Here is a 21,372-nt window from a genome sequence, read left to right as displayed (position 1 = left end):
AGCGATGATGCAAGACCGCCTCGCTTCAGCCCTGCCGCCCAAAACGCGCTAGACAACGTGGGATGCATGGCTGCGGCTGTCTAGGTACTCACGAGCAAACACTCTCTTGTCATCTTGTCTTGTTCCCGCCATTGAAGCTTTCCAAAGCTTCTCTCTTCTATGACAGCGGTTCAGAGACCTAACATGTGACATCGCCATGTTAATCCAACCACTCGCCCGCGCCGCCAGTCGGCCGGGTCTTCGACCGTCCAGTTTGCGCCCGCATCCTCTACACCACGGCATTCGCGTATTCACCTGCTCTCCGCTGCACAGGAAAGATGCGCATGGCCAGCGGCCAAAGCCCGGCTCTAAGCCTGCAATCGAAGCGACCAAGCCTGCCGCCGACCCCGCCGCTACCAAAGTCGCAAAGTCGGATCCATTGCTGCAAGAACAAGTCCTGACCAACAAGGAACAGCGCAAGGCTGACTGGGCCATAATGAAAGAGATGTCGGCATACTTGTGGCCCAAGGACAACATGGGCACGCGCTTCAGGGTCGGCATCAGTCTGGGCTTGCTGGTAGGCGCAAAGCTGCTGAACGTCCAAGTCCCCTTCTACTTCAAGAGCATTGTAGACGCCATGAACATAGACTTTGCGGCTGTTGGCGGCACAGCGACCACAGTGGCAGGCTCTATGATCATCGCATGTAAGCTAGACCCAACAATGCATCTGAATTCCACCCTGGCTGAGACTCCCTTCAGACGGAATGACTCGTATTGGCGCCACTGTCTCCCAAGAACTCCGCAATGCCGTCTTTGCCAGTGTCGCCCAGAAGGCTATTCGTAAAGTCGCTTGCAGTGTCTATGATCATCTGCTAAGGCTGGACCTGAGTTTCCATCTATCGAGGCAAACAGGAGGACTGACACGCGCCATTGATCGCGGAACCAAGGGTATCAGCTTCTTGTTGACTGCCATGGTCTTCCACATCTTCCCTACAGCATTAGAGATTTCGTTAGTTTGCGGTATCCTGACATACCAATATGGTTGGCAATTCGCTCTCATCACAGGCACAACCATGACCGCCTACTCTGTCTTCACCATCATGACCACTTCATGGCGGACCAAGTTCAGGAAGCAGGCCAACGCCGCAGACAACAAGGCTGCGACTGTTGCTGTCGACTCCATGATCAACTACGAGGCAGTGAAGTACTTCAACAACGAAAAGTACGAAGTCGGCCGCTACGACAAGGCTCTGAAAGACTACGAGAAGGCTTCCATCAAGGTCGCCACCTCCCTCGCCTTCCTCAACTCGGGTCAAAACATCATCTTCTCCTCCGCTTTAACCGCCATGATGTACCTCGCCGCCAACGGCGTGGCCACCGGTCAACTGACCGTCGGCGACCTCGTCATGGTGAACCAGCTCGTCTTCCAGCTCTCCGTCCCCCTCAACTTCCTCGGCTCCATGTACCGCGAACTACGCCAAAGTCTCCTAGACATGGAGACGTTGTTCAACCTCCAAAAGGTAAACGTAGCCGTCAAGGACAAGCCCGACGCCAAGCCCCTCGCCCTGAAGACCGGAGAAATTAGATTCGAAAACGTATCCTTTGGCTACCGACCCGACCGCCCCATCATCAAGAACCTCAACCTCACCATCCCTGCCGGCAAGAAAGTCGCCATCGTCGGTCCTAGCGGCTGCGGAAAGTCTACCATCCTGCGTCTTCTCTTCCGTTACTACGACGCACAAGAAGGCCGCATTCTGATTGATGGCCAAGACATTCGTGATGTTACGCTAGATAGCTTGAGGAGGGCTATTGGTGTCGTACCGCAGGATACCCCACTCTTCAACAACACTATCCAGCACAACATCCACTATGGTAACCTAGAAGCGACACAAGAACAAGTCATCGAAGCGGCAAAGAAAGCGCGTATTGATGAGAGTATCAGCCGCTTCCCCGATGGCTACGAGACCATGGTTGGTGAGCGTGGAATGATGATTTCAGGTGGTGAGAAGCAAAGATTAGCCATCGCGAGACTTGTTCTTAAGGACCCGCCGTTCTTGTTCTTCGATGAAGCTGTATGTTCCTATCCCCCCCCTACTGCCTTACTCTTTTACCAATAACTAACATAACATCCCCCGCAGACATCCGCCCTAGACACGCACACCGAGCAAGCCCTCCTCTCACATATCAACTCGCTTGTCAAAGAGAAACGCCGCACGTCCGTCTTCGTCGCCCATCGTCTGCGCACTATTTACGACTCCGATGTTATTATCGTGTTGCGCGAGGGCAATGTAGCGGAGAGTGGAACGCATCAGTATCTTATTGATCGGGATGGTTTGTACAGTGAGCTTTGGAGTGCGCAGGAGACTATGTTTGTGGAGAAGGAGGAGGAGAGTGGTGAGAGTGGAGAGAAAGATGGGGAGAAGAAGAAGTAGATGATGGTTGGGATTTGACGTAATGTAGGATAGTGGAGTGTTTGTGGATGACGGTTATAAATATACGGTTTTCGTCGAGTCGCCAAGTGCGTTTAGGGTACTGCTTATACAACGACTTGAAGGGTATATGGCGTCGAGATGTAGCAGAGAATAGACGGTAAGTTGAGCCGGAGTACCCCATAGTACGCTAACGTTGCAGTGAACGATTGGAATGAAGGTTTGGAGGATTCGTACCTGTTCGGTGGCCGAATCAACAAGCCGATGAGACTCAGTCGATATGAAACTTTGTAGTCGTCGAGGCAGACACCTATGACTGAGCTATCAGTAGTCTCTACGCAAAACTGTAGAATCTGACGTCGTCATCTGTGATTTTCCTTCTGATCATCTCAGGACATTCTCATCCAACGTACTTGGCAAAACGTTGCCACTCCAAATCCCGCTCCAGACACTCCAAATCCTCCTCTCGCAAACACATCGCAACAGCTACACTCTCATCAGGGCTCTTCGGCATCAGATACACAAGCCCCTCCACAGGTACCAAACCCGGGCGTCTCACCGCAACCGCCTTCCCCAACCCAAGTCCAAAGTCCCACTCATACGCCGGCACCTTCGTCCACGAGCTAAGCGCAATATCAATGCCCATATCGAGGGTAGCAGTCGGACTCGTCTTCGTCGCATTATCTGGTGATTGGGCGAGAAAGGTGATGAGAGAGCGCGTTCGCCATGCGACGTCTGATGTCTCGGGGTCGACGGACTGGCGCATTGTAGCGGCTATGTGGCCTAGCGGGGTTGATAAGAGGGTGGATAGGTTGTAGCTCGTGTAAGCCATGTTTTGGAGTATGCCGGGGTAGTTGGAATGGACGTTTAGGTAGCGTCTGGCGTCGACGGCGCGTGCGAGTGTTGTTGGGGTGGATGGAGGTAGACGGGGTTGTCGTGCGCGTAGAACGGAGAGGAATATTAATGCGGAGAGGGCATCGTCGGTTGATATGAAGCTGGTAAAGTCTTGGGGAAGTGTGGTGGTCGCAAGATCCTTTAGTGACTTCAAAGATGATGCCGAGAAGTCGAAATACATCCAACTGGACTTGACAGGTGCTTCAGTAATCTTCGACTCAGCGGTATCCGGCTCTTTGCCAACTGTGGGAGCTGGAGGGAAAAGCTGGTTCTGCAGTTCAGTTCCCGGAGACCAGCATTCATCCTCAATAAGCGATACAACACCTCTCCTCGCCATATTACCTACCTTGAGCTCTTCTTCAGTGAACTGCTCGCCTCGACAAGCTTTGGACAACCAGCCTATAACAGCCGCCTGTCCCATCATATCGCAAACATTATGTTGCAGATTAACACAGAGCACCATACCACCACGAATATAACTGATCTGCACCAGCATCACCGGGGCAGGCCGATCATCCTTCCCAGACGCTTTCCTCGGATCAAATCCCAAAGCAGCGAGCGTAGGACACGGCGCCCAGACATGCTCACCCAGCATCTGCATCGGGAAACCCGCATCTGTGATCTGCGATAAGCTGGGTATCTCCGAGTCGGAAGTATAATCTCGTACGATCAACTGCGGTACCGGTTCATACGGCCGGATCTTGTAAAGGGGCGCAGCTTTGGGATCAGAATTTGCGTTGACGACTTGACCAGCAGCCCACGGAAAATTCTTTGCTAGCTCTGCCAATCCTGCGGTGATGATCGCGGTTACCTGGTGCTGGGACGCTGCGACTGCCTCCGACAGCGGAAAGAAGAAGGCAAGTTGGGTATAAAGCTTGAACAGAGCGGGCTGGGCACCCATCAGGTCGATATCCATATCCAAATTTGGAAGAGCCATGCTGGGAAGCAAGGATTGGTTGCGGTGATCCTTTGAACAGCATGTCAGTTCAGTCGATGGCGTGATGGGATTTGGATGCAACTGTATAGTAGTGACATTCTGGGCTTACGCGTATGGGTGCTGGTAGTGAGGTGGTTTTCTGGACCCCGCAGTGGTTGATTGACTGACAGGTACGACGTCCCGCCTTCTGAAACTGCAACGCGTCAAGGCCTGACGCAAAATTGACCGCAGTGTCTCCTCGACTCTTGCTTGAGGTCTGGACTCTCTGAGGTGTGCAAGATAGATGGGATTATCCTAAGCAGCGTTGGTAGCGGTTTACTTGTACACAAGAACAAGTGCACAAACGGCGTAAACTCATCATGACTCATTATGATGCTGTGAGACGTTGCTTAAAGCATCGTGAGATGAATCAAGATCCAGCTTTGAAGGGCCACCGTAGCGATAGCATCTTGTGAACTCCATCCAACAAAGCACAACATCCACCTCTCGAACGTATATGCATCAAAGGGCCGCCTGGTTATCGTCGCAACAGCCAGCCAGTGCACATGGGTGATGGAACATCGCTAGCCTTGCCGTCTCGGGGGACTTGCAGGGCTCTTTGATGACCCGCAGTATGCAATGCTGCCCAACTTGACAGGAGAATGCCAGAAACGCCCCTCTCCTTTTCCCACCAGCACATCGTGGGAAGAGAGTAAGAAAAAGACTGCCAACAATGGACTGCCGCATGCAGGCATTCACGGTGGCGAAAATTTCTCGTTCGTTCGCACGCAGTCATGCACGGCGCTTGGGCGTACCTGGAGCTACCAGCTGCACTCGCCGCCTGTACGTGCTGGGATATCGCCAACGTTGGCCCGCTGCCGCAACGCACGCACGCACGAAACAGCAGGGGAAGGGATTGTCCTCTCTCCCTCGTTACTGCACGAGCGAAAGTCTCCGTTTGCCGCTCGTCCAGCTGCATTGCCTTTCATCATTTGTCGATGGAGGAAGTAGAGCGATTGGCTGGTTTGCCATTAATTCAAATACAAAATCCCCGCTTGTGCTCGCGTGGGAAGGGCTCTCGGGGTTCCACATGTCCTCATTGCCGGAGTCGGGTCGGTTGCTTTGTGGGGAAGACGTACCGGAACATCGGAGACACACTTTCCGGGACGAAAACATGAAGATCACACATGTGAAGAACCAAGGTAAGGGGAGTAGTTGTTTACCAAAAAACATAGACGTTGAATTCGAAAGGTATCTCGGGGGGCGTTATAGAAGAATGTGTACCCAAACTGAACCCATGACTTTTCCGTCCTTATTCCAGGTTTTGAGATTTCCAAAATGCCATGCGCTGCTGACAATAAACACATGCTACCACAGTACCGTCTTCCAGACTGTCGAGATGTTGCCTTCTTTTGCAACCCGCCAGTCCTAGCCCACTTAATCAATTCAGCCGTACAGTATCATGTAAGATCTCAGTTGCTGCGCAGATCTCGGTCGTTAAGGAAATAAGAATAGGCTAATGTTCGTAGTACTCCAGATACTCCATGGGTCTCATGCAAAACCAAAGTGAGACCGTCGATGCAAACGCCGCTCATATGCCGACGCCTTGTTGAGTGCTTTCTATCAGTGATGTGGCACGACAATAGGAGGTGTCGTAGCCCGTCATGGTGCAGTAAATCCAAATATGTATGTCGGAAGGCGTATCGGTCGCTGGACCGAGTGGATGTCGAGCCAGAAGCTCATAGAATCACGCACTTCGGTTTCTCTTTGCCGCGCTTGTTGCCGCCCGTCATACCGGCACCCCGTGTGCGACGGTCACCGGCTCCTCTTGTGCGGTCCTTCTCGTGCAGGCCGGTACGCACGCGCGCTTCTTTCCTGTCTGTGGGGTTGCGTCCGCTGCCTTGTCGTTGCCGTCGGAGCTGTCTAACGACGTCGAAGAAGGCCTTTTCAACGTTGACGCAGTTTTTGGCGGATGCTTCGACAAAGTCGCAGCCGAGTTCTTTTGCGAGAGCTTGACCTTCTTGTGTTGAGACTTCACGCTCCGTGACACGGTCGCATTTGTTTCCGACGAGCATCACAGGGGCCTGGCCGAACATGGGTGCGGATGCGCTGATGGGCGAGCCGGGGTAGGTCGGTGAGCTAGCCATGGACGTCTCTTTGACGCGCTGTATTTGGCTGTGGAATCGCTGTATGCGGGCGAATGAGGAGCGTGATGAGATGCTGTAGACGAGTACGAAGCCTTCGCCGTCGCGTATCCATTGGTCTCGCAGAGCGATGTATTCTTCTTGGCCAGCCGTGTCGAGGACTTCGAGCATGCAGGACTGGCCGTCAATTTGCACCTGCTTGCGGTACGAGTCTTCAATGGTGGGATCGTAGGTCTCAACGAAATGGTTCAAGCACAACTAGCCGCGGTCAGCCAATGTCAAGGGAAGGGGAGAAACAGGAGGGCAGGGCTACCTGTATGGTCAGGGCGGTCTTTCCCACACCACCGTCGCCCAGCACCACCAGCTTGTACAGCGTCATTTTCCCCGCCATGGTGTCGGTAGTAGAGCAGAGTCGGCCTCGTCAATGCAGGCAGCGAGTCAAGTGCGGATGGGGCACAGATAAAGGACAGGGCGTGATGCAAGCAGCTCGCCACGTCGTCGCAGTATCGTCTCGTGTTCAGCAGCGGGATTGCAGCTGACCAGCGGGCTCAGCGGGTTCAGCCTAGGTTGGGAGTTGCTAGAGATCCAGAGGGGCGGGACGAAGGGGGCGGCGCGGCCAGAATCAGCGTCGAGATGTCGTGGTCCCAAACGGCGGTCCACACTCGCACGGCAGCACAGGGGCGCGTGTTGACGGGGAGCTGCAGGCGCTTCAGAATGGATCGGCGGAGGTGAGCACAATGGTTGCACGCAGACGACGAGGCGGAAGCGAGGCCTGTGCAGCTGGGCCGACGCAGAAAGGGCGGCAGAAGCGAGCGGGGAGGAGATGCGCCTGAGAGCAAGTCGAGGGCGGTGGTGGTCCGGTGGTGGTCGAGAGGATGGGAGAAAGTTGGGCGAGGCGTGGCAGGCGTGGTCAGGGTTCTCGCAGGAGTGGCTCGTGTCCCCACGTGAAGATGTGGATTTGGAAGCGGGCGATGGACAAAGCGATCAAGGCTTCTAGGGTGCAAGCGTCCGAGTCCGGGGCATCACCTATCAGCAGCAGCGTCTACTATCGGGGCTCCGTTGCATGAGCGCGGGCGACGTGGGATGGGCAGGCAGCACGGTGGACGGGGGCAACGATAGCGGCGTGATGGATGAGGGAGGTCAAAAAGAAACGCGATTAGTCGACATGGGCCTCCGGGGTTTTTACGCTTCTGCGTCAAGTTGGCACCTTGGGCCTTGGGCGACGGCGCTGCAGCACTGGGGGCTGCCAAACGTCAATCCGCCTAGTCCTATCCAAGCCATCCAGACGAGGAACAGCTAAGGCCTGCAGCCAGAAGCACTCAGGACCGCCTCGCCGACCCGGCCCCGTGGCTGGCTGCTGCGTGCACATATAAGCCGACGACGCCGTGCCGCCCCAAGTCGTGGAAGCCCTGGTCTCACTGTGTGCGTCCGTCACGTCGCCTGCTGTGGTGCCGTCACGACCAAACGGCCAGAAGAGCTGCCGTCGTCTCAGTGCGCAAGCGCAGGCGGCAGGCCCTAGGACATACTAGGGCTGCAAACGGGGGCCCCCTTGGGGGTGCCATTGGGGAGTGAGGCACTACACATGCACCCTCGACTCTGTACGAACAAGAAAGCCGCCGAGCGGCCTGCCCACTGTCTGCTCTGACTCCAGTCTCCAGCCACACCAAGGACGGCTTCACCAAGGACACGCTCACCAAGGGCGGCCGTGGGCCAACTGACTCCAACGACTCCAACATGTGAATGATGCTTCGACATTGCAGGACAGGTCGGCCACTTTTGCGCCAGGGTTTCAGTCGTCGTCCGGCGTGGACTGCGAGGCATGGTGCTTCGGGGAACTGGACCCCAAGCCGCGACAGCGTGTAGCCGATAGTGTCGCTTGGCCCACTGTTGCGCTCCTGATATTCTGCCGAGCCGACGGGATCACTGCACCAACAGACGTCGTCACCGGCACGCCTCTGGCCATGAATGCAGGCGGCGGCCTGCTATCTCATGTCAGACGCCTTGCTGCTGATTATTGGCGACGACGACTTCTGCCGGTAAGAAAGCTTGCAGACGACGCGGCGCGAAGCATAGCCTGACCTGACGCGAAGCTAGCCAGTGCCAGCGCGACTGTGACGAGGCTCACTCACTCCCCGGGCAGATGCGCCAGATGAGCGACCCAGGGAATGCCTGGATATGTGCGCTGATGAAGTGTCAAGCTCCCAGGTGGGCGGGAACATGGTAGCTCAGCACGAGCGTCATGTAGGTCAGCTCGGAGCCCAGTCCAGCGCCTGGGCCATGGCTCGCAGCAGCGTGCGAGCACGTGTTTAAGTGGGGCCACCAACATGCGCTGTGACGGCGCTGGAACCCTTTTTGCTCTGCTTCCAGTTGGACGTCGAGTACTTCCAGTTGGAGATAGCGACGTGAGGTTGAGCGCTGGGGCGTTTGGCGTTGAGCGTTGGACCGTTGCTTCGTGTTACAACGATTTCTGGGGACGGGCCGTTGCGACTCCGTTGATTCATCCGGCGGCGAGGCTGCGAATACGAGGTGCCGTTGGATCGTACAACGTCATTACAAACTTTCCATATAACGAACTGATAAGATAATGCAGCAAGGTTGGCATATACGCGACAAGCGAAGTGAGCGGCAGTTGAGGCAGGCACCAAACATAGAAGGAAGGCACGATGCGAGGATCTTGACCAAACATAGGAAGGCACGACGGAAGACCACATTTAGCATTAGAGCCCTACAATATTATCGCCACCCATCTCCATCAACATCACATCTACAACTTCGCACGCGCTTCCGTAGCCTTGTGCAAATCCTTGCCCTTGACCTTGAAGTACTCCCGCACCTTCTCCCGCGCAACATTGACAGCCTCACGGTCCTCAATCGTGCTCGGAACGCTAACCTCCTTGTCGAACTCCCCATGCGTCGCGTTCTCCAGTAGCTCGCGCAGCACTCTCCTCAACGTCTTGCCGCTCCTGGTCTTCGGGATCATGCCCTTGCCCTGGATGATGCCTCCGAGGCTGGCAATCGCACCAATCTGTTCACGTACTAGGCGTTGGACTTCGGCGAGGAGCTTGTCGTCTGCTACGGCGGATTCAGAATGGTTGTTTGTGGATAGTGTGATGAAGGCGAACGGTAGGTGGCCTTTCAACGCATCGGGGATGCCGACTACGGCAGCTTCGGCGATGGAAGGATGGGTCGTGATGGCTTGCTCAATGGCGCCTGGATATTGTCAGCTCGACCTCGCCATCAATTGCATAAGGAGATAACTTACCGGTACTGAAGCGGTGTGCCGCAACATTAATCACATCATCCGCCCGTGCCATGATTGAAATGTAGCCCTCCTCGTCGATCATGCCAGCATCGCCAGTGTCAATCCACTTCCCATCAAACCTCTTCATATAACCTTTGTAGAAGCGTTCTTCGTCCTCCCACAGCGTAGTGAAGGCAGTCGGAGCAAGCGGTATCGCCATAACAATGTTGCCCATCTCACCTCTCTTCACCTCTTTACCCGAGTCATCCACAACACGAACATCAAATCCAGGCATCGCCTTTCCAGCCGAGCCAGGCTTGACCGGAAGCGGCGCGGGTCGTTCTTGAGAAGAAAAGTCTAGTCCAGCAGAGGCGCTGAGTGCGATTCCAGAGATGGGTGAGCCAGATTCGGAGGACCACCAATTGTCTACAACCATTGCACGAGGAGCGCAATGCTTCGCAAGCAGTTTTTGGTACATCTGGATGATGCTCGGTTCGCTCCTCTCTCCTGCCAGGAATAACGCCCTCAGTGTCTTCAACGCACCCTTCCTCCCTCTTGCCTTGAAGAACTCGTTGTCGCCGTCATCCCTGCGAATTGCTCGCAAAGCTGTGGGAGCGGTGAACATGGTCGTCACCTTATACTCCTCAATAACTCGCCAGAATGTGCTCGCGTCGGGAGTTCCGACAGGTTTACCCTCGAACAGAACAGTAGTGGCGCCAGCGAGCAGCGGAGCGTAGACGATATAAGAGTGTCCAACAACCCAGCCAATGTCACTCGCTGTGAACATAACGTCGCCCGGGCCGTGGACTCCAAACAGGTACTTGATGCTAAAGTTCAGCCCAACGGCATGACCGCCTGCAGAGCGAACAACACCCTTTGGGAGGCCAGTAGTGCCCGATGTGTAGATGATGTACAGTCCCTCACCACTCTTCACGGGCACAGCATCGGCCTTTAACCCCCTGTTCTTCGCGCTTTTGACTAGTCGTTGCCAGTTCCTTTGGCCCTCCTCTTTGACTATCGGATCCCATCGAAGCTGATCTCTCTGCCAAACAATTGTCTTGGATGGCTTGAAGCTACTCTTGTGTACTGCTCCCTCGATCATCGACTTGTACTCAGTCGGTTTCTTCGCTCCTTCAATTCCGCAAGAGGCCGTCATGATCGCGACAGGGCGACTTGCTTCGATCCGCTGGGCCAGTGCTGCGGGTGAGAAGCCGCCAAACACAACCGCGTGTATGGCTCCCAGCCGAGCGATAGCTAGCATTGCAAAGAGCGCAGCCGGTATCATTGGCATATAGATCAAGACGACATCGCCCTTCTGGACCCCCTCCTCTCTCAACACACCTGCGAGTGTCTCAACTTCTTGTAGCAATTGCTGATACGTGTACTGCTCTTTCTGGCCGGTTACCGGACTATCCCAGCAAATTGCTACTTTATCGCCATTGCCACTCGCCACATGGCGGTCCACACAATTGTACGTCGTCGAGATCTCGCCATCGGCAAACCACTCCCAGTGCTCATGTGACACGTTGCTCTTCTTCAAGTGTTTGACGCTCCTCTGGAACGCCTTGGAAGGATTCTTATGCCAGTATAAGTTGTTCGCTTGACGCTGCCAGAACTCCTCGGGATTGTCGATGGAGGCCGCATAGACCCTGTCTTGGGTATGTCCTTGAGGCATGTTGTCTGTCCGTTTAGAGGGTGTCAATTGGTTTCGCGAAGCAGAGAATGCAAGTAGTCTGCTAGATCTAACAATGAAGCTAGCGGAGGCAACAGGGCTATGAGCCGAGCAAGAAGTAAGCGATATCCCGGACCTGAGGATAGTGAATGCGGTCAAGCACGAGTAGCTCTTCCGGGAGAGCATATGGGCGTCATGAGCACTGATGTTTTAGAACGTTGCCGATCGGTCCAAGGGGACCGACGACGCTGACCTCGGAAGGAGGTGGCTCGGCCTACCCCAAGTTCCCCCGCAAAGCGCTAGTGTGGGTGCTAACACGGTTGGGGATGACGTCTGCTTGGCAGACTTCTAGAGGTGCTTTATGCATGGTATCAGCTAGATCTAGAACTACTTTATGTTGATTTGTGTTCTTTTGTGTAAAACGCTTGAGATGCAGGAGATGGTAGTCTTCCAGGCGGACGGTGTTGAGACGGAAGTGGCTGGTGAGCTAGCACTGGAGAGATCAGAGCTATGACGTCTCCTCCACGCGACTGCCACATGGGAAGTGCGCACCTCATGATTGTCAGAATGTCGTGATATGGGTATGGTATTACGAAAACGCCGTTTTGTATGATTTCCGTTACGCCCGAGAGATCCAAACCATTTTCGCATCACACATATCCGGAAAACCATGTATTTCCGGGGAATCCTTCTGGTGACGTACATACATAACCACCACCACCACCACCAACAACAACTACACCATTAGCCAGAATAAACTTTCCACCTCGCCAACACATCACACCACTACCATCAACCACCGTAAAGCCAATCAAACAGCACACCATGTCTGTCTCCCCACCACCTAAAGCCCTCCTATTCGACATCTTCGGCACCTGCGTAAACTGGCGCTCCACCGTCACAACCGCGCTATCACGATCCGCCCATGCATCCCTAAACTCCGCCACCGCATCGCTAGCCTCCCGCCTGCGTCTGCGAGTCTCAGAAATGAGCGACGAACACTGGGGCAAATTTGCACAACAATGGCGAAATAGCTACAAGGCTTTTACCAAACAACTCGCATCTGATCCGAGCATACCGTGGGTATCTGTCGACGACCACCATCTGAGTGCGCTCAAGAAACTCATGACAGAATGGGAATTAGAGGGTCTATGGGACGACGAAGAGATCCGCGCATTGAGTCTGGTATGGCATCATTTAGACCCCTGGGATGACTCTGTCGCAGGTATGGCGTTGTTGAATAAAGGCGGCTTTCATACGTGTATGCTGTCGAATGGCAACTTGAGTCTCCTCTCCGATCTACGTGCGTACAGTCAGATCCCCTTTACGCACATATTCTCCGCCGAGATGTTTGGCACGTACAAACCCAATCCGAAAGTATACTTAGGCGCGGCGGAGAAACTAGGTTTGCAGCCTGGGGAATGCGCAATGGTGGCTTCTCATCTGAATGACCTTAAAGCTGCGAAAGGGTGTGGATTGCGGACTGTTTATACGGAGAGAGCGGGAGAGGAGGACTGGAGTGAGGACAAGGTCAAAGAGGAGAGGGAGGCGGGGTGGGTTGATGTGTGGATTGATATGAAAGACGGAAGCAAAGGGTTCGTTACTGTAGCGGAGAAGTTGGGTGTTGAGCTGGATACGGATGGGACTACAGAGGCCAAGAGAGTGGTGTCGCTTCCTACGCAAATGAATTGAGATGGATGTTCTCACGTAGGCTGAAGGGACAGGCGCTACGAAGGACTTGGGACACGATGCAGCATACGGAAAGTGTTTCATTATCACGTTCATATTACTGCCATGAAATGTGGGTGCCCAAGTCACATTATTGGTGACGATGCCAGCATACCTGCGTCGTTGTATTCGTCCAGCCACATGTTAATCAACGGGGGATACTCATGCGAGATAACATCGTTAGCACACAGCCGATGATACAATCCTTCTTCAGAAGACTAGCAAACCCCACATCAACACGGATGTAGCAACAGAAGAAAGTGTAAGAATAGAAGATATAGATGGTAGTGCGTTAGTACATGATGACAAACAGCGGTATACAATAAATTGATCATAGCAACCCGTTCAAAGGAAGAATGGACGCCCCACGTACAAGGGATAATAGGAGTGAACACAAACTAGAAGCCTACGTTGCGTTAAAGTTCTGCTGAGTTTCGATTTCATATCAATAACGTAGTCTGCAGAACACATGTCCAGATTCTTCCTCGGGTGGGGTGATAGTTCGCACAAATCTAAGCAATACTGATTCATCACAACAGCAACGACCTCCTCCACCATCACCCTATACAGCACTCTTCCCCCTCTCCTTAGCCTCCCTCCTCAACCGACTCTTCTCCACCGCCTCCTCAACCTTCGTCTTCCGCCAACTGCACTCCTCTGAAAAATCACAAATCCGACACTTAAACGCCTCTTCAATCTCCACGCCCTTCGCTTCCCTCCTGCCCTTCCACCACGCCATCTCACTCTCCACATACCCATCAACAACACTCGCTTCATACACCGTAAGCTGGCTGCCCAACACATTCCCCGTCTTCGCATACCTAAACTCCGCGCGGAGGATGGGGGAGAGGCTGGAAGGAGGGAATGTGGCTTGCATTTCCGTGACGAGCAAGGACCAGAGGGCAAGCAGGTTGGGGTAAGAGGATACGGCGTTTTCGGGGCCGATGTTACTGATTTCGGTGAGGAAGAGGGGGGTGAAGGGGGTGAGGGGGTCGAGGGAGTAGCGCGCGAAGACGGTTTCGGCGTCGACAGTGTTGAGGGAGAGGGATTCCAGGAGTTTGCGGTAGAGCATTAGTTGCATCCATGTAGGGCGGAGGGAAGCGCCAGTGGGGAGGGATTTTGCGGATCTAGTTTTTACGTCCGCGATGTAGATTTGGCGGTCGGAGACTGGTGTGGAGACTAATGGACTGGAGGAGGGCGGGTTGCTGGCTTTTGCAAAGGCGTCTGTGATGCTGAGTTGACCTGGCGGTAGGGGGACAATGCCGCCGTTCTTCTCGGCTCGGGTCCGCTCGAGCTCCTCTTCGAATTCTGTATCAGGGCATTCGTATGAGATCTCGTCGATGACGCCGTTGATGACTTGGCCTTCGAGGACACCCCAGACTTCCAGCTCACGCGTTAGGCCAGTCTCACGAAGACAACGCAGGCCGGATATAGCGTTCCACATGCGTAGGCCAAATCGGTCTTCTTTGCTTTCCACCTGCACTGGCACTGTTGTGTGTACCTGGTCTTCCAGCGTTTGGTGGATCTTGCTACCGGTTCTCATCGCCTGTGTTCGTGGTTTGCGCCCAAACTTGCTCAGAGTGTAAAAGTACTGCAGTTCGCACCATGCTGGTGAGACGAGATCGGTCACCGAAAGACACTTCTTGGGCTTCGTTCGGAAACGCTCGATGGGCGGCCGGTTGTCGGTTTCGGCAGCCTGTACAGCCTGCGTGGTAGAGGCGGCGCGCGTAGACTGCGATATGCTGCGATCAGGTCGGAATTGCGAGGGTTTGGGGGGAGAGGCTGATTGTTCGTGAGGAACTAAGCGCTGTTAGTCGTCAGTCATGCCAATGCCACTGCTGTGAGTCCTGATCAACGCACCACTCCACGCCCGTCGCGATCTTTCGTCGTACTCGACTTCCAGCGCCTTGCGCTCTCGCATGGGCGAGCTCTGTATATCCCTCTGTGCATCCGCGTCCACACTGGCCTTGCTCTTTGCGACGCGCAGGACCGTGGGTCTATGTATCTGCACGAAGCCGTCCACATCCTGCTCTTCGTCTTCGAGTTCGCCCTCTTCGAATTCTATGCTGGGGAGGACTGCGCTCTTCTGGGTTTGCGCAGCGTCTGTTATCGTGTCAAACGCGTCGGCAAGTATGGTGTCGTCGTCGTCAATGTCAATGTCAATGTCCGAGCCGTAGTCGCTCAGCGTCGTGATGGACTGGACGTCGATATCTGAGCCATACTCGCTCGTGCGAGTCGTCAGCCGTGTGGACGGTGCAGCCATGATGCCATGATCTGGCCGCGGCGGGTCTGTTGTGTGCGTGGCGACACTTTGACGCGCTTCGAGTGTTGGCGCGTTTCCGCGTGTTATCGTGAGGTCATCCGTGGGCGGGCCAATCGAGGGGTTGTCTTTGGTCACCATAGCCAGCAAATTTATGTGGAAAAGAAATGCGTGTTACGAGGAGATCGCACATATCATCTTACGGTCACAGGATGTGCTCTTCAGGTAGTCGCGAGAAGGATGCGAGAACGTGTCGTAATTCACATTCATCTAGGTATCTCACAAGCAACACATGATCTGCTTCCCAGCTTCTTCACGATGCAAAACGCGACAACCACACGACTGTAATGTCAACTACGAGTATCAAATACAAACTATACAAACACATCGTGACAATCATACCACCCTTCAACCCTGCATAGCCTCAGCAAAACCCCCCGTCTCAAACTTCCCTCCAAGCACCTTATCCAGCCCCACCTTAAAGTCAGGCATATCATCCGCCCTCTGATCAACCCTCGCCCACCTTACAATCCCCTCCGCATCAACCCCAAAATTCCCCGCCGTCTGCCACCTGCTCCCACTCTCAGTCGGCCTCACACTAATCCCCTCCTTGCTCAACTTGCTCGTACCAGGTATACTACCTAGCACATGCCACAAGCTGGATGTACCTAGACCCCACGCGGCATAAGCTTCGCGTTCTGCATCAACGATGATGCTGAGATTGGGTTGGGTGTTCTGCGACGGTTCAGGCAGTGATGCGAGCCAGCGGTCTGTAGCCTCTTGGTCGCTGTGAGAAACGGCTATGAAATGGATGTCTGGGTGGGCAGGCGCGAGGGCGCGCATGTTTAGGAAGGTCTTTTCTGCGACTGTGAGGGTGGTGGTGAGATTGCATCGTCATGGTTCTTGAATGAAGTACATACAAGGACATCCGCAGTGCCGGAGGAAGCTGACAATTGTTGGCTTGCCATCTTGTGCTGGGATGGTGAGTTTGGGTGTTGAGGGCGCCTTTAGGCCGACGGCTGGCACTTCAGCGGTCTGCACTGTGGGTGGCGACATCCATGACCAGAACTCTGTTTGCCAGGTCATCGTGAAGAAGTATAAGTGGAATGAAGATGCGCAACTGCGCAGCATTCACGGGAAGACATGACAGTAGTCTCAGCTATTAGTGTACCGTTCGCCGAGGTGCTGGTCATGTTGATCGAGTTAGTTGGTACGACGGGCGTCATGTTGCGGGGTGAGTGCCGCATCGCAACTATTCGCGGCCAGTTGAGATAGCGCATTGGCATGAACACCAAAGAAGGTAGCTAGCAGCCATGGAGTATGGAGAGTCAATAGCAAGCATCACAGTTATAAGCAAAGTCAAAGAAGTGAAGTAGAAATCTGTTGATTTCGTGGAATATCGCCAGTGACCATCACTGATTAACCTGGATATACTACATGCTCAGCACCGCTCGTGTGCACTCATAAACCGAGTTGAAGACCGTGAACCATGAACCCAAACGCCTAAATATCCGACCCAAAGACCCAATCCATCACCGACCCGAAGAAGTTGTCATAGTCGTGTCGATATATCGAAGGTGAGAAGCTTAACCACGCTCACCACGGAGGCGGCGGGCGAGCTGGATGTCCTTGCTCTGGATGGTGACACGCTTGGCGTGGATGGCGCAGAGGTTGGTGTCCTCGAAGAGCGAGACGAGGTAGGCCTCGACGGACTCCTGAAGAGCACCGATGGCGGAGGACTGGAAGCGGAGATCCGACTTGAAGTCCTGAGCAATCTCACGGACAAGACGCTGGAAGGGCAGCTTGCGGATGAGGAGCTCAGTCGACTTCTGGTAGCGACGGATCTCACGGAGAGCGACGGTTCCGGGCTTGTAGCGGTGAGGCTTCTTGACACCTCCGGTAGAGGGTGCACTCTTCCTAGCGGCCTTGGAGGCGAGCCTAGAAGACTTGTAAGTATGCTGTGATGCGATGCGAAGGTGAGGTTGAGGCTAAAACTTACTGCTTGCGGGGTGCCTTTCCACCGGTCGACTTTCGCGCGGTCTGCTTAGTGCGGGCCATCTTGTTGTTGGTTGTTGAGGATGGAAATGTAGTTGTGTTTGATGGTGGAGATGGTTGTTGTGATGGTGAGTGGAGTTGAGTGGATGAGAGATGGAGGAGGGTGGGCGGGCGCAGCTTATATGGTAAATGGGGGGCGGGCGGCTGCCTGGAAAATCAATCTTTGTTGCGCTTCCTTACAGCGCGCACCAGGAACACCAAAGTCATGCTAAGCATGCTAACTGCGCGCGCTGCAACTTCAAAACTCCCAAGTCCACAAGTCGGCGCGCATTCCCCATTGGCTCGCTTGCTGCGCGCCCCGATTGGGAAGGGGCACGGGCGTTGATCTGGAAAGCGCGCCCGTGCGCCGGTTTGATCTGGCGTGGCTGGCGTGTGATCCGGCGCGCTGAGACGACGCGCCCCGCTGCCTCATAAACACGACGCCCGCCGCCCCAAGTAATTCCCATCATCACCAAAGCATCTCAATCCACTACTACCACTCTCTTACTCTATAACCAACAACACCCTCTCCCCAACACAACAACCCCCCCACATCTATCATCATGACTGGTCGTGAGTATTCCCTCCATCTCCACCGTTCGGCGCGCTCAACGCGTCGTCCTTCATCATCAACACTTTACTGACGCGTCTCCCAGGCGGCAAAGGTGGCAAGGGTCTCGGAAAGGGTGGTGCCAAGCGCCACCGCAAGATTCTCCGCGACAACATCCAGGGTATCACAAAGCCCGCTATCCGTCGTCTCGCACGTCGTGGCGGTGTCAAGCGTATCTCAGCCAGTATGTCTCTTCAACCACCTTCCTCACTACCTCGCTAACCCACCTCAGTGATCTACGAGGAGACCCGCGGTGTTCTCAAGACCTTCCTCGAGGGTGTCATCCGTGACGCCGTCACATACACTGAGCACGCCAAGCGCAAGACCGTCACCTCCCTCGACGTTGTCTACGCTCTCAAGCGTCAAGGCCGCACTCTGTACGGTTTCGGTGGTTAAGCGCGTCGTCTTTTCTCGCTCTTACGGTTTTCAATGTTACGACTTTTGTCCGGCTGGCTTCTTCAGCAGTCTACGGTCGGCTCTTCGGTGCTTGGTGGGATGGTCATGGCCTTGTATAGTACAAGAAGGCTCGGAGTTCACGGTTATATCAGTCGGGTTCTGATTTGCATGGAATGATACCATAATAACTTCATCAATCTGTCTTCTGCTGTGATGTGATGTGATGTGATGTGCGACGCGTCTGAGGATTTTGTGTGAACGCGGTGGTCATTGCTGTTTGGCTCCACTTCCACGGTGTGCTGTTCCGCCTTTTGCCCTGCTAGTGTAGATGTGAACTAGTGCCATGTACAGTTTGCCAGACCGACTTTCATCTCGTTCGCGTTCGCAATGAACAGGATGTTCCGTGACTCATTGACTGTGCCGTCTGACCGGTTGTAGCATGACTCATGGCGTATTGCCACCTGCGTGAAGAGGGCTGTGAAGTTTCGCTGTTGGACGTATGACGTCACGTCTTCGCTGTGTCCAATGGCCATACAACGCGACAATCTACATGTGAATGATATGTAGTATGTTGTGTTTACTGTATGTGCGTGACGGTGTGCTTGCTTCCATGTGGCGCTGTGCATCCAGAGCGCGATGTGTGGTTGTGGAGGTCTAGGCGTTGTTTGACTGCTTTGGAAAGACACTTCCGCAGCCCTCCAAAGCGCAGACCTCTACAACGAGGCTCGAATATTTTCAAACTTCATGGAAATGCTTTCATGTGTAGTTGTAGTCGTTATACCAAGTTTCAGGTGATTTGAGCAAGATATGGTTGTGTTGGGATTTTTTGAAGATGTTACAGGCTGAGTCTTAAATACCGAAAACGTACAACAAGACAGTCTACACAATTGGGAACAAAAGCAACCCAACCCAAATTCGGACATCATGAAATCGTATCGGAACATGAACACGTGTTTTAAAGCCCTAGCAAGCAATGCAAAACTAGTTTTCACATTCCTTCGAGCGATGTGGCGGGTTGCGCAATACTGCCGGATGGCAGACATGGCCGGTGGAAGCCGCGCCGAACGTGTACGGAAGGCGCGCATGTCTATAGTATGCTATCAGGTCACATAGGAAACAGAGGACACACCAGAAGCATAAAGAGTTTTAGGGGTTCTTCATGTACCCTAATCCAGCGGCGCAGGTCAATCACACAGGGAGGAAGGTATCAATGGTGGTTGTCAAGCGAACTTGACCGTGGTCATTACCATTAAGATGGCAATACATATCTGGAGAGATCCAGATACCTGGGTAGTATCAAAAGTCTGTATACAAGAGATAGGGCCGAAGCGGCTCTCTTCACGAGCCTACCAACACAGTCGGTCGCCGCCGTTGGGAAGACGCAAGCACCTTCTGCCAAAGAGCAGCAAAACCCTCACAGCCCATCGCTCATATCGTAAACACAGACACCACCTCATTCACCCATCTACTGCCCACTAGGAACCTGGTAAGGCCCATAACCCGGCTTAGGAAAGCTAGGGCTACCGTCCTCATTCCAGCCAAACTTCTGCGCGCGGATCGACCTTGCACTCCACCCGTTCGTCGGATCCTGCATACCATGGTAAACAATCCAATCCTCCGAGCCATCAGGCGACGTCGTAAAAGACGCATGACCAACACCGTAAGCCTTCTCGCTAGGATTCTGGTAGAAGACAGGATAAGGATGCTTGCGCCAGTCGCTAGGATTCATCGGGTCGTCGCCAACGAGCTCAAGCTGACCGAGACAGTAGTTGCGGTTGTCTGAGCGGGCAGCGCTGTAGATGAGGAAGTTCTGGCCTGTGGTGGGGTTGATGAGTTGCTGGGGCCCTTCGTTGGACGAGAGGCGGTCGTTGATGGAGCGGCCGAAGGGCGTCTTTTCCCAGGCGTATTCCGGTACGGATATGATTTGGCGTTCGGAGAAAGGGGAGACGGTGGTGGAGGGGTCAGACATCTTGGTGATGCAGAGGTTGGCTGGCCAGCCGTCGTACTTGTGGTACCAGCACGAGTAGATGTGGTACAGTTGGTCAGCGTGCTGGAAGTACGTTCCGTCAATGGCGAATTGATCGTACGTCTCGAGTTCGTTGTGGTAGCGGTACTCGGCGGTCCAGGGGTCTTCGCCTTCGCCGACGACGGTGAACATGCGGTGGTTGACGGCGGGGCAGTTGTACTCGCACCACATCTCCACCTCGGGTGGTGGGGAGTCGAAGTTGGGGTCTGCGGTGAAGATTACCCACCAGCTTCCGTCGATTTGGTGGATCTCGGGGGCCCAGAGGTCGGTGGAGTATGCCTGGTCGGGCTCTGGGACGAAGATGGTCTTGGACTCTGCGGCGTCCCAGGAGGTCATGGACTTGCTGCGCCAGAGGGTGATGTTGACGTTGTTGGTGTAGGTCATGTAGTAGTAGTCTTCGTGGCGGAACATCCAGCTAAACGATGTTTAGACGGATACTGAAATAGTTTGAAGAGATTGACTTACGGATCTGCTCCAGCGCCTACGATCGGGTTCATGAATGTAGTCGAATTGGTTGAGTTGGGCGGCATGGCGTACTGGGACGCGCCCACCGCAGCGAGAGCCGCTGCAACTAGAAGCTTGAACATACTGCCGTCACAATGTCACAGTATACCGGGGAAGGGGAGGCGTGGGGAGGTGAGTTCAATAATTTACCCGGCTGTTCAAGTACTTATGCGGAGAGGAAAGGCGGGGTGGTGGGGATCGCAGGGTGCCTAGCAAGTGAAATGGGGAAGATACAGAACCTTTCGGGCTATGCACGATCGTTTTACTGTGGCGGTATAGCGTAACTCTCGTACAGGGAAACAGGTAGCATTTCCCTACAGTAGCCTTGTGATCCTGCATAAGCAAGATCGCACTGCAACCTTACAGACAGTCAACTAGAGCCAAAGCGGCAGGGTACCGAAGACTATGCAAATTAAGGCATTGTCCGTGCCTCAAGAAGTCCATACATTTACCATCGTGATCCTGCTGACGCAATACAATCTGGTAGTAGACGAGGCTGGAGTTGTGTTGAGCGTCCAAGGTTCCCCGCGTTAGACCAG

The 21,372-nt window shown here is 54.2% G+C and overlaps 11 protein-coding genes across 11 annotated transcripts; 4 read left to right on the top strand and 7 right to left on the bottom strand.

The window, feature by feature from the left end:
* The first annotated feature begins 27 nt into the window (after nucleotides 1-27).
* On the top strand, nucleotides 28-2,610 carry BKA58DRAFT_68834 (iron-sulfur clusters transporter atm1, mitochondrial precursor). The gene is made up of 3 exons (XM_046175729.1): nucleotides 28-683; nucleotides 739-2,051; nucleotides 2,118-2,610. The coding sequence occupies exons 1-3, from the start codon at nucleotides 197-199 to the stop codon at nucleotides 2,409-2,411; spliced, it is 2,094 nt and encodes a 697-aa protein (XP_046019960.1). The 5' UTR covers nucleotides 28-196; the 3' UTR covers nucleotides 2,412-2,610.
* A 198-nt stretch (nucleotides 2,611-2,808) lies between these two features.
* Nucleotides 2,809-4,239, bottom strand: BKA58DRAFT_444954 (transferase family-domain-containing protein; the record flags this gene model as incomplete). The annotated part of the gene is made up of 1 exon (XM_046174111.1): nucleotides 2,809-4,239. The coding sequence occupies one exon, from the start codon at nucleotides 4,237-4,239 to the stop codon at nucleotides 2,809-2,811; it is 1,431 nt and encodes a 476-aa protein (XP_046019959.1).
* Nucleotides 4,240-4,915: 676 nt separating this feature from the next.
* BKA58DRAFT_68792 (uncharacterized protein) lies at nucleotides 4,916-5,804 on the top strand. The gene has a single exon (XM_046175728.1). It carries the CDS (start codon nucleotides 4,952-4,954, stop codon nucleotides 5,648-5,650), a length of 699 nt encoding a protein of 232 aa, XP_046019958.1. The 5' UTR covers nucleotides 4,916-4,951; the 3' UTR covers nucleotides 5,651-5,804.
* Nucleotides 5,804-6,995, bottom strand: BKA58DRAFT_68870 (ras family-domain-containing protein). Its single transcript, XM_046175730.1, has 2 exons — nucleotides 6,676-6,995; nucleotides 5,804-6,620 (listed from the first exon to the last, which is right to left on the bottom strand). Exons 1-2 carry the CDS (start codon nucleotides 6,751-6,753, stop codon nucleotides 5,958-5,960), a joined length of 741 nt encoding a protein of 246 aa, XP_046019957.1. The 5' UTR covers nucleotides 6,754-6,995; the 3' UTR covers nucleotides 5,804-5,957.
* A 2,131-nt stretch (nucleotides 6,996-9,126) lies between these two features.
* On the bottom strand, nucleotides 9,127-11,278 carry BKA58DRAFT_326329 (uncharacterized protein; the record flags this gene model as incomplete). Its single annotated transcript, XM_046168055.1, has 2 exons — nucleotides 9,127-9,572; nucleotides 9,625-11,278. The coding sequence occupies 2 exons, from the start codon at nucleotides 11,276-11,278 to the stop codon at nucleotides 9,127-9,129; spliced, it is 2,100 nt and encodes a 699-aa protein (XP_046019956.1).
* A 688-nt stretch (nucleotides 11,279-11,966) lies between these two features.
* On the top strand, nucleotides 11,967-13,266 carry BKA58DRAFT_68700 (HAD-like domain-containing protein). Its single transcript, XM_046175727.1, has one exon. It carries the CDS (start codon nucleotides 12,101-12,103, stop codon nucleotides 12,965-12,967), a length of 867 nt encoding a protein of 288 aa, XP_046019955.1. The 5' UTR covers nucleotides 11,967-12,100; the 3' UTR covers nucleotides 12,968-13,266.
* On the bottom strand, nucleotides 13,267-15,595 carry BKA58DRAFT_68699 (exonuclease V a 5' deoxyribonuclease-domain-containing protein). Its single transcript, XM_046175726.1, has 2 exons — nucleotides 14,864-15,595; nucleotides 13,267-14,803 (listed from the first exon to the last, which is right to left on the bottom strand). The coding sequence occupies exons 1-2, from the start codon at nucleotides 15,402-15,404 to the stop codon at nucleotides 13,566-13,568; spliced, it is 1,779 nt and encodes a 592-aa protein (XP_046019954.1). The 5' UTR covers nucleotides 15,405-15,595; the 3' UTR covers nucleotides 13,267-13,565.
* A 76-nt stretch (nucleotides 15,596-15,671) lies between these two features.
* Nucleotides 15,672-16,349, bottom strand: BKA58DRAFT_326214 (uncharacterized protein; the record flags this gene model as incomplete). Its single annotated transcript, XM_046168045.1, has 2 exons — nucleotides 15,672-16,129; nucleotides 16,184-16,349. 2 exons carry the CDS (start codon nucleotides 16,347-16,349, stop codon nucleotides 15,672-15,674), a joined length of 624 nt encoding a protein of 207 aa, XP_046019953.1.
* Nucleotides 16,350-16,631: 282 nt separating this feature from the next.
* Nucleotides 16,632-17,402, bottom strand: BKA58DRAFT_394957 (histone-fold-containing protein). The gene is made up of 2 exons (XM_046171237.1): nucleotides 17,263-17,402; nucleotides 16,632-17,201 (listed from the first exon to the last, which is right to left on the bottom strand). The coding sequence occupies exons 1-2, from the start codon at nucleotides 17,319-17,321 to the stop codon at nucleotides 16,850-16,852; spliced, it is 411 nt and encodes a 136-aa protein (XP_046019952.1). The 5' UTR covers nucleotides 17,322-17,402; the 3' UTR covers nucleotides 16,632-16,849.
* Nucleotides 17,403-17,749: 347 nt separating this feature from the next.
* Nucleotides 17,750-18,496, top strand: BKA58DRAFT_394956 (histone-fold-containing protein). The gene is made up of 3 exons (XM_046171236.1): nucleotides 17,750-17,870; nucleotides 17,954-18,091; nucleotides 18,140-18,496. Exons 1-3 carry the CDS (start codon nucleotides 17,861-17,863, stop codon nucleotides 18,301-18,303), a joined length of 312 nt encoding a protein of 103 aa, XP_046019951.1. The 5' UTR covers nucleotides 17,750-17,860; the 3' UTR covers nucleotides 18,304-18,496.
* A 956-nt stretch (nucleotides 18,497-19,452) lies between these two features.
* BKA58DRAFT_432822 (glycosyl hydrolase) lies at nucleotides 19,453-21,340 on the bottom strand. Its single transcript, XM_046173146.1, has 2 exons — nucleotides 20,795-21,340; nucleotides 19,453-20,744 (listed from the first exon to the last, which is right to left on the bottom strand). The coding sequence occupies exons 1-2, from the start codon at nucleotides 20,914-20,916 to the stop codon at nucleotides 19,769-19,771; spliced, it is 1,098 nt and encodes a 365-aa protein (XP_046019950.1). The 5' UTR covers nucleotides 20,917-21,340; the 3' UTR covers nucleotides 19,453-19,768.
* Between the last annotated feature and the right edge of the window lie 32 nt (nucleotides 21,341-21,372).

The sequence above is a fragment of the Alternaria rosae genome, assembly GCF_020736505.1.
Source record: "Alternaria rosae strain MPI-PUGE-AT-0040 chromosome Unknown BKA58scaffold_14, whole genome shotgun sequence".
Lineage (NCBI taxonomy): Eukaryota > Fungi > Ascomycota > Dothideomycetes > Pleosporales > Pleosporaceae > Alternaria > Alternaria rosae.
This window is presented reverse-complemented; position numbering and strand designations above follow the sequence as displayed.